This window comes from Biomphalaria glabrata, chromosome 11 (assembly GCF_947242115.1).
Source record: "Biomphalaria glabrata chromosome 11, xgBioGlab47.1, whole genome shotgun sequence".
NCBI lineage: Eukaryota > Metazoa > Mollusca > Gastropoda > Planorbidae > Biomphalaria > Biomphalaria glabrata.
Genome location: NC_074721.1, coordinates 21,993,300 through 22,004,801, shown reverse-complemented (window position 1 = coordinate 22,004,801; position 11,502 = coordinate 21,993,300). Strand labels below are relative to the sequence as shown.

At 33.9% G+C, this 11,502-nt stretch overlaps 1 protein-coding gene across 1 annotated transcript; it reads left to right on the top strand.

Annotated features, from left to right (window-relative positions):
- Nucleotides 1-1,653: 1,653 nt before the first annotated feature.
- Nucleotides 1,654-2,211, top strand: LOC129928946 (uncharacterized). Its single transcript, XM_056045545.1, has one exon. The coding sequence runs from the start codon at nucleotides 1,654-1,656 to the stop codon at nucleotides 2,209-2,211; it is 558 nt and encodes a 185-aa protein (XP_055901520.1).
- Nucleotides 2,212-11,502: the final 9,291 nt, after the last annotated feature.

The following is an 11,502-nucleotide window of genomic DNA, read 5'->3' as shown; positions in this document are numbered from 1 at the left end:
CGCCACTCATTCATGGAGGTCCTCATGGTAGGTGGGAAGAGGCTTCAGACATTACCAGTGACAGATTTTTATGGAAACTGCATGACGTCAAATGCTCCGAACGGCGTGGGAGGGTCTAAGTCAGTAAGAATAGCACATTGGGTTTTTGAAATAAAACTTTTTAATAGCAGGAAAATGCACTGTAGATACCTCAGAATATGCATTTTGTTGGTTTTCAATACCAGAAATAGTGCTTGGCGGGGGGGCTTCGCCCCGAGCTGGGGAGCTCCTGGCGCTCCCCCAGACCCCCTTGCTAGTAATGGCGGGGAGTCCACAATTTTATGGAAACAGCTTGATGGCAAATGCGCCGAACTACGAGGGAGGGTCTAAGTCAGTAAGAATAGCACATTAGGTTTTTTAAATAGAACTTTTTAATAGCAGGAAAATGCACTGTAGATACCTCAGAATATGCATTTTGTTGGTTTTCAATATCAGAAATAGTGCTTGGCGGCGGGGCTAGGAGCTCCCCCAGACCCCTTTGCTAGTAATGTCGGGGAATCTACATTTTTTTCATTAACTCATGGAAGAACCTATTCTAGGGCACAATAAACGTCTTCCGAAAGAATGAAGGGTCAGAATGTAATAAAGATTATGTACACACACACACACACACACAAATACATATAATTTTTTTTTCGCCGGGGGGGGGGGGGGGGGGTCGGGGGTGTGAAGAAAATTCAACCCCCCAAAACCCACCCCCGAAAAAAAATCCTGGCTACGCCCATGATATATATATATATACACTGCTATTGACCATTTCCACTGAAACTTAAAATTGAAATATTTTCAACACATGTGACTTTACGACTATTTTAAGGTTCTATTAATAGCACTGATTTTGGTCACGTGGTAACTTCAATTGAGACGACATGTTAAGGGTACTTCTCAGATACATCGACAGTTTGGTTTCGGGTCAGTTAAGCTTGCCATTCAGTATTAAGTATCATTGCCCAGATATGCAACATCTGTTACACTCAATAAGATAAGATCAATTCCCTGTAGACAAAACATAAAATTCAGGCAGATTATTTGAGATCAGGTTTTCTATTTCTCAAGTCTGTCATACTGACCAACTGTTCATCACATGTGGAATTTCTTTTCAATAAGTTTGTTAAGCCATACACTCTTGTATGGTGACATAAAACATTGCGTAAAATGTCAGTGTTTAAGGGTTCACTGATGAGAGAAACTGAACCGTTCAAGCATTCACTCACGTGAATGTTACTGATGATGAATGATACCCATAACCGACCCCCATCTACCTTTCTTGATATATTTAAGTTCTGTACTTTCTATTAACAGTTCCTATTTATACCTTATTTCATTCAAAGTGAAGTAGAGGCTAACAGGACACCGAAATATGCAGAGCAATAGTGACATTCTTTTTTTAAGTAGAACGTATAGTTTAAGAAGGTTGGCTTAGAACATTTCATATTACCCTAGACAATTTTTATGTCTTTCAGCAGTGGCAATCATAAGATGAGCGGGTCATTTTCTACACTATGATTCTAAGAAAACAAGATTACAATGATTATGTAAACAAATTGCCGTTAGGTTAGGGAATCGAATTGGATTCTTTTTTTCTCTAATCAATGGCATGTGTCTAAATGGCATATGTCTAAATGGCATATGTCTAAATGGCATGTGTCTAAATGGCATATGTCTAAATGGCATATGTCTAAATGGCATGTGTCTAAATGGCATGTGTCTAAATGGCATATGTCTAAATGGCATGTGTCTAAATGGCATGTGTCTAAATGGCATATGTCTAAATGGCATGTGTCTAAATGGCATGTGTCTAATTGGCATGTGTCTAAATGGCATATGTCTAAATGGCATATGTCTAAATGGCATGTGTCTAAATGGCATGTGTCTAATTGGCATGTGTCTAATTGGCATGTGTCTAAATGGCATTTGTCTAAATGGCATGTGTCTAATTGGCATATGTCTAAATGGCATGTGTCTAAATGGCATGTGTCTAAATGGCATGTGTCTAATTGGCATGTGTCTAATTGGCATGTGTCTAAATGGCATTTGTCTAAATGGCATTTGTCTAAATGGCATTTGTCTAAATGGCATGTGTCTAAATGGCGTACACCCCTAAGGAACCTAACAAGATGTCTCAAGTTTAAACCCTCCAGACATTTTGAACATGTTTATGAATCGAGCTGAGTTGTGTGTTGGCTGAGCGCCCAAAAGCGACAGAAAATCTTCACAACAACAAATAATTAAAAAGTTTAAAAATTACTTCTACACTTTACAAAATATATGTTTAGTGAACTAAATAAACACAGTAATCATTTTAAGAGTTAAAGAAGTTATTTTAATCACCTTTTAAAAACAGTTGAGGCATTAAGAGACAAAGAATTCAATATTCTCACTTAATATTACAACAACAAAAAACGGCTCCAATGATTTTTCTAGAAATTTAACTGTTGGTTATATATCGATGAGAATTACTAGCTTGTTGTCCACATGGGGAAGACTTTAGTTTGAGCTTTATAATTTTTCAAAGTACAGAAATAGAAACTTTAAATTTCATTAATTTGGTTATAAAGCATAGTCAGCGGAGTTGTTTATTAGATTTTATTAGCTTCAAGCTTATTAATAGATTATCTAAGCTTTACTTATATTTTAACGAAAATCTAATCTAGATTACATCTATATTTTAGATCAAGAAATAGATATATTTCTATACCAGATCTTAAAGAGATCTAAATTAGAAGCTTCGGTAGATCTAGATCTACTTATATATAATGAAATTAATATAATTAGTGGGGGCGCGTTGGCTGAGTGGTTAAGCTCTGAGTCTGAGGTTTTGAATTTCGTGACTTAAGATTCGGTATGTAATGAAGGTTGGTAGTTGTGCTGGCCACATGATACCCTGCCCGTTAAACGTTGGCCATAGAAACATATGACCTTATCATCGTAAGGTCTGAAAGGGGAACTTTTACTATTATTATACTTTTACACAATAGACTCTTACCTCAGTAGCTAACCTCGTTGAAAGCTGACGGGGCTGAAGAAATAGTTCCATACCCTGCTAAAGCATGGATTTATTTATTTATTTATTTTAAGTTGTGCAATGAACGTATGGTCTCTTAAAAAAGGTATTTTTTAAAATGCTTTTCTTGTAAGATAAAATAATATTGTAGTTAAAAAGGTAATTTAATAACATTATATGCTGTTTTTTTCTAACAAAATAAATTTAAAACAAAGGAAAATGCTATAAAAATTCTGCAATTTTCATTATATTATTTTTTTGTAGAGAAATAGTTCTTGTTATGAATTCCACCACTAATGAAATTCAAGACTCAAGTCTCAAACAAAAGAATCTTATCGAGCTGAGTATTGATGTCTGGAAAGCGATGGATATCTTAATCAACTGTCTTTTAGCCTTAGCACTAGGAATGTTTGGTGTTATAGGAAACATCCTGAATGTAATCGTCTTATCCAAGCATGGCATGAAAGACACAACAAATTTAATTTTGTCTTTTTTATCAGTTTCTGATTTAATGTTTTCAATATTGACTGTTTATTACCGAATTCTGAATATTGTGTTTTATTTCAACAAATATTGTTTCGTTACATTAAATTCATATTATTTTCAATTTTTTGATGGTATAAAAACTTTGTCATTATTTACCAGCACATATATGATCACAATGTTATCTGTTGAAAGAATGTTTGCTGTTTGTTTTCCATTTCAAGTTTCTAGAATTGTAACAGGTTTTAGAATTAAATGTGCAGCTGTTGTGATCATTTTTGTGTTAGGATGTTTATTATCTCCTTACTTTGGAATAGCTTATTTAGATGTTGGTATAGTTGATAACGTCACAGTAACAGTCCGGCTTGGAAACTATTTCTATTTTAACAATTATGACTTTTTAATGTATTTTTACTTTAATACATTTATGAATATTTATTCAATGATTATTCCCACAATTATTGTTTTGATATGCAATATTGCGATTGTAATAAAAATAAATTTATCATTAAAATATATTCAAAACATTTCAAACTACGCGATGTCAAATAGAAGTTTAGAAATGCGCTCTGTAAAGATAACTTTATTTTTATCCACATTTTTAATGTTTTTTGTATTGGTTCCATCTGGAATCATTGAAAATTTATTAATGCAAAAGTTTATTGGATCAGATTTATCGTTGGAAATCATTAATTTAATAGTTGATTCAGAAAATATTTTATATATAGCTAACTCATCTTTTAATTTTCTTTTGTACGTAAGTACAAGTCCGAAATTTGCCAAAACTTTTAAAAACCTTTTTAATTATAAGTGAAGTGTATATTTTACGCGAGGGCAACACCGTTTTTTGTTAGGGGTCTTGAGTTGTCTTCCTTATTTGTGGATGTTTTCTTGAGGCACAATATTTTAATGACTTAAGTCACAATTAATTGCTCAAATAATTGTAATAATTCAAGATGGCCACCGGAAGCTTATGTTGTTTTTGTCTCTAGGCTTTTTTTGGTTCTTCTTAAAGACAGACGCCCATTTCATGACACGAAACTGTAAAGTGCAGCCTGCAATGTCGGAAACTCGTTAGGTCTATTTAGTTGTACTTATTTTATACTAATGGTCATTGTGGATGGTCTGTAAAAAAAACTATTTTTACACATAATAGCGCCATCTTTTCCTTTTACGTCCAGTCCACGTAGTCTCAACCTAGATCTAGTTCTAAAAGACTGAAATACATCTGCAATTTGACAGTTGGGCAGACTGGGCTCTACAGTCCTGGTCGGCAGACAGCCTAAGAGATGGGAACTCTGAATAAAGCCTACAGCTATCTGTTGTTTACAGCCGTCTCAGACGTCTGTGCCACTGTATATTTAGTGCATATTTAGTGTAAAGATTGGTATTCGCCTGCGCAAGCCAATTATACATTTAAAAAATACTCAGCGCAGGCTAGAAGCTATACAATATTTTTTATGACTAGCCCACAAATGACTAGTCGCAACATAGTCGATAAAAGGATACCTCTAAAAGTCGTCTGCTGGAATGTCCGCACACTTCAGGATAGCAATAAAAGTGAATACCCTCAAAGTCTGCACTGGTCGCCACTGGTAGCATTACAGTTGGCCCGGTTAGACGTAGACATAGCTGCCTTAGTTAGGTGCGCTTGTCAGGTGAAGGGTTGTTAACAGAGAAAGGGGCGGTTTACACTTTCTACTGGTCTGGTAGTTGCTCTAAGGAGCACAAACAAACGGGAATTGATTTCATGATCAAACCATCTCTTGCCAAGAAACTATAAGATATCCCTGTTGGTCACTTAGACTAGCTGATTTCACTCAGACTACCATTAGATGATTCTAAATTCGCCACTATCATTAGTGCTTACATTCCCACGCTGCAGGAAGAAACTGATACTAAGGAAAAATTCTACGCTGAACTGATGAGAGTTATAAGTTATATTATACGTTGGATGCTGCTGACAAACTCATTATCATGGTCGACTTTTGGGCGAACTCCGCTCTATAGCAAAGCTTCCAATAACCAACACAATTTTCAACTGGAGCCAGTTAAAAACAGTACTTCAGGACGTGACAGTCGTGGGGAGCAGCAGTAAACCCAGTAGAGACTGGTTTGATAAAGACAATGTGAAAATTCATGAGCTGCTAAAGAAAAATCCCAATAGCTATCTCTCTATTCTTGCGAGCCTAATGAAAATTCAGCCAGATCTTTCTTTAAAGCTTCTTGTCACACTCTGCAGAAAAATGGCATGGAGCCAAAAAAAAAGTGGCTTGTACTGTCCGTAAACAAGCAGGACATGTTGACTCGTCAATATCTGGTGTCATTAAAATAGTTGCATGTTTTTTCAGTAGCTTTGTTTTGATTTTGCCCCTTGTAATTTGTTTCCTAACCATGGTCACTGCTTCACATATATTTCGTGGAGTCAACAATGTAGTTGTTGGGATAACTATGGCGACGCCCTGTCCGTTGCTCTGACTCACGGAAGCACAGTCATACACTCTGCTCGACAATAAACAATATTTTGATTTCTAGTCTCTGTAATTGGTTTACCATGAATAAAATAAATAGTTTTTATTTGTTTTTTTTTTTGGTTACTCTAAATAACTGACATTTTCTGAGTAGAAAGACATAATTCAATTTGATTCCCATTTCTGTAATTCTTCTAAATTTTTTTTTTAATTTTAGTATATTTTGTTGTTTTTGTTCTATATATAATGAGAGCAGGTCAGGAGGCGCTGAGAGATCTTTTTCTCCTCAACATAAAATTTATTAGCAGTTGGCAGATGTTAGCGCTACTGGGTGGGCTCAATCTGTGCAGGTCGGTCTACGAACAAGGGGCTAGAGTCACGTAAGTAACCAGACAACACAACTCAACTAACTAACTAAACTAAACTAAAAGGAAACAACCAAACTAAATTTATAAAACAAACTTATATACAATTTATTTACATGAAACAAAAAAAAAACAGTAATAAAATAAATATACACACTACTAATTGAACCTAACAACTTGACTAACCAAAACCCTCTAGATCTATGATGCTAAATCTACAAGCACTAACAAACTAACCAAACCAACTATCAACTAAATTACCCAACACTAAAACCAATAGCATTTACTACAAAAGCATCAATCTAGACTCTAGAGTCTAGACAGAGGCTACTAATCATAAGACTAGAGCAGAGCAGCGCGGGCTACTAGCTACACAGCAGAAATTATAGCCTGCATTTACAAAAAAAAAAAAAAAAAAAACATAAGAAAAATTTGAAAAACTAGACCTAGCCTAGAACATATACAAAATATAGGCATTAGGTAATAACAATTACCTTCATTTAGCCATACATTAATGATACTTGATAAACAACAAACATCTAGGCTCCACAAAGACGCCATCATGGAGCGCTAGGTAGGGCGCAGCCATCTTGTACAATCAAATTAATATAAGAGCAATCTGCCAACTTAAAGTAAAGCAGTCATAAAAAAAAGTTGAATAATAAAAATACTTCTTACAAAACATTAAAATATTTAAATATTTACACATGATATAGAAATAAAGAATATCTACATTACTAAGGATGGCTGGGGGGGGGGGGGAGATTCCGGTTCCATCATAGACAATGGCTAATTAATTAGCAGGTGATGCAACCGCACTAATCTGTTCTCATATTAATTAATAAAAACAAATCTAAAAGCAATCAATCTTAATTAAAAATAACTAAAGTAAAAATAAAACAATTCCTCAACTTACAGGCAGTCCACACAGAACAACACTAAAAAGAACTTTCTAACTCACTGCTTGGTCACGTCAGACCAGCTAGTCAAGCACAGACCAGTGGTCAACACCGAAAAAAGAACAAAAACCTGCAGTGCCCATTCTATTTATAGAGTCAGGTCATGGCCCATACAAACTAACTTTAAAGTTAAAGAGCTGGCGGGAGTGCACACATGCAGTTTAGAACTAGTCTATATAAACTAAAGAAATTAAAAATAAAAATATACAAAAATAGATCTGGGAGCGTCAGCTCACATTATACAATCATTTTCCAAATAATCTAACTTTTTATTCCTAAATAATCTAAGTTAGTGGATTTTTATGTAAATTAGAAAAAGTAGCAGGTCAAGCACTGGCGGATCCAGAACTTTGGAGTGGGGGGGGGGGCGATTTTTTTCCAAACCCTAACCCTAACGCCCAGTAAACCCTAACCCTATGCATAAACGTGCGTACAGCATATATATATATATAGATCTGGATCCGCCAGTGGGTCGAAGACACCTGAGTTAACTATTATTGGTGTTGATTTGTAGCCATTTTTTATTTCATTGTTTTCTTCATGTTAGACAATCCTGAATCCATTGATGTAATAAACCCACGTGAGACAGTGACCAAGAAAGCTATGGACAGTGAAAGTACATGGGTCTCAGCTCAGGAAGAAAAACGTACAATCCGAAAAACGGCCAGCTCCTCTACCACCGAAGCTAAAGCCACCTTAACCTGCGCTATCTGTGGACGGGAGTGTCTCTCCAAAATAGGGCTCCACAGCCACATGAGGAAGTGTTCTCTGAGATGAACCATAGTCGTTCTACGACTGAAGGAGGCCAATGAATGGAATGAATAAACCCTTAATGACAAAGTATTTTCGTTTTTTAAGCAGGCTATGGTGGTGAACTTTGTCGAATGGCTTTAAAAAGTCTAATAAAATTGCATCTATTTGCTTATTATTGTCTAATGCCTTTGAAAATTCACCAATTAATACTATTAGTTGAGTATCACATGATCTATATTTACTAAAAACCATGTTTGTATGGAATAAGGACATTATGTTTGTCTAAACGATGTATGATGTTGCTACATATTATGTGTTCAAGTATTTTACATGTGATGTTGGTGAGTGATACTGGTCTGTAGTTATCCGGACCAGATTTTTCTCCGCTTTAATAACTTATTAACAATATTTTGGTGCGTAGCTTTCTTCTTTCCAGTTTTTGTTCAGTTTATGTTAATTTCTACATAGATCTGAATATAACTTTAAATCTAATGGACCTCATTTACCAATCGTAAACAAACAACATTTTGCCACGTGGTTCTCTATATCTTCTATACAAATTACACAATCCATAAAGGCTGTCAATAGATACATAATTTTCATTGTTTTATCAATATTATCACGTGGCTAAATGTTGTTTGATTACGATTGGTGAATGAGGTCCATTAACAAAAACATGTGCTAACTTGTTACAAGCGACTGCATTCATTTGGTACATACACAACATTTTTTATAACTGTTAGTATAGATCCATTTTATTTCGGCACTATTATAAGAGCTTTCATTGTTAAGATAATTTTTCATTACAAATACAAGAAAGAATATCATGTAGTAAGAAAACGCCACTTTGCTTTTTCATACTCTGAATTATGTGAATATTGATAAACAATTTGTTAACAACTAAAAAGGCATGCTCTGTTCAACTATGTATTGTTCCATACGATAATATTCATTCACACCGATATACTATTAGCATAAATAGAGCTTGATAATGTTCATTAGTGCTTATTGTTCTATCATAAATTCTCAATGGATAAAAAAACAAACATATAAAAGTATATTTAGTAAAATTTCCTAGTTTTATTTAATCTACGGATATTGTAAATGCCAAAATAATAATTTAGATATTAGACATTACACCAAAGAACATTTTAATATGTTTTACATTTTTGCGAAAACTATCAAGGTTACCATTTTAAAAAAAAGCTACTACAGCGATTTTATACAATCGAGTTGATAAGCTATATTCTTTATTTATATATTGTTTAAAGTTTTATTTTCCGAATGGTCAAACATCATTATAAAACCCTCTAATAGTTTGAAAGTAATTTTATTTATCGTTAAGGGATAACAATATATTAATTGTACTTCTTACATCTACCAGTCTTTCACATACCGCTGACCGCTTAGGTGAATTTCCTAGAAATTAGAAACAAAATATTTTTTGGTTTGCCTCAATCACAAATTGTAATCATAACTTCGAACAAAATATGATCAGTTTGTTTGTAAGAGTTTATAAATTCATAGATATTTGAAATAGTTTTAGCGTAACAAGGGAAACAAAAAATTCAATCATGTACATGTACAGTGATTTGTCATGTCTCCCTAGACATATCATTCAATCAATCAATCAATCAATCATTTAATCTATCTATCTATCTATCTATCAATCAATCAATCATTTAATCTATCTATCTATCTATCTATCTATCTATCTATCTATCTATCTATCTATCTATCTATCTATCTATCTATCTATCTATCTATCTATCTATCTTTCTATCTATCTATTTTAATATCTATCTATCTATCTATCTATCTATCTATCTATCTATCTATCTATCTATCTATCTATCTATCTATCTATCTAAGTATCTATCTGTCTGTCTATCTCTATCTATCTATCTATCTATCTCTTCAACAGATTTAAGACGTTATTTTTTACTTTAAAACACCAATGAATGATTTTTGCTGAACTACTGCATTTTATGAATATATTCTTAATATAGCATGCCATTTCAATGATTCTTAACAAATAAATATATTTTATTTTTAGAGTAGATACTTTAGATTAAAATAAAAACTACACAAAAGTAACATTACACGATGGTGAATAAAGAATACTAGTAGCATACACCACTATTTTGCAGAGCTGGCCTTAGGCCACTGCAACTTATGCGACCGCCGTGGGCCACGAACTTTCAGAGGACCCGCGCTAATTCTAGGTGTATAAATTATTAAATTAAACCATTTTACAACTTATAACAGATTTCCCGCGGCCTCTTGTTGATTTACCAGGAGCTCCTGGAAATCTCCCGAAATTGCAATATACGAAAAAGTCCTGGAAATATCCGAAAATTATTAAAATCTTTAGAAAACTCATACAAATCTCCTGAAATATATAGACAAAATTGTCATTTTTGGTGTCATTCAATAAGGAAAACGCCTATCCTACGCGCGATAAAAAAAACGGCATTATGCAATACCCGTAATTGTGCAATCTAGTATAAGAAGCTTCTCGTGCCTCAAACTAATGAAGAATTACTTGAGGACAACAATTATCGTAGATAGATTGAAACATTTGTTTATTCATGCTATTGAGCGTGATCTATGTAGGAAACAGCATTATTATGATATATTGTAAGGTAATCTTCTGGGTTGTTTTTGTCTCAACAAGGACTCAAAGATACAACTAATTTATTAATTCTGTATCTGGCTGTGTCGGATTGGATTTTTTCATTTCTAACCATTTTACACAGAATTCCTGATGTGGTTTTGTATTTCAATACACATTTATCAGTATCTCTAAGTTCATACAATGTCCAATTTTTTGATACGATTAATATTGTATCTTTGTTTTGTATCACAATGTTATCTGTTGAAAGAATGTTTGCTGTTTGTTTTCCATTTCAAGTTTCTAGAATTGTAACACTTTTTTTCTCCAATGTATGTCTTCTCATATTTAGACAATGGTATTTTAGACAGTGTTAGAGAAATTTGGATATATGGGACTCAGCTTTATTTTGACAATTATCCATTTTTCAAAATTTATTTAAAGGCTATTTTTTCATTGTTATTGTAATAATACTGTAGTAACTCTCAGGCAAGCACTCAACGACAGGAGATAAAAAAAAACGTTGTTTATATTTACAGTTTTGAAATACACAGTGAGACATGGACTTCAGCTATCAAGTCAAAGGGAGTCTTGTATTAAGTTGTTCAAGTCCTTTTTTACCTAAACATTAGCACAGACCACCGACACACTTCCCAGAGTCGCTTCAGGGCCTCTGGTAGCACAAAGGAAGGTTTTATTTCCAAGAAAGCTCAGACTCCCATAACTTGTAGATAGCTTGAGTCGGATCTAAATCAATCCTTCCTCTTGAATTTATAACTGTAAATAAATACATCAATTATTACTTCCTTTCATT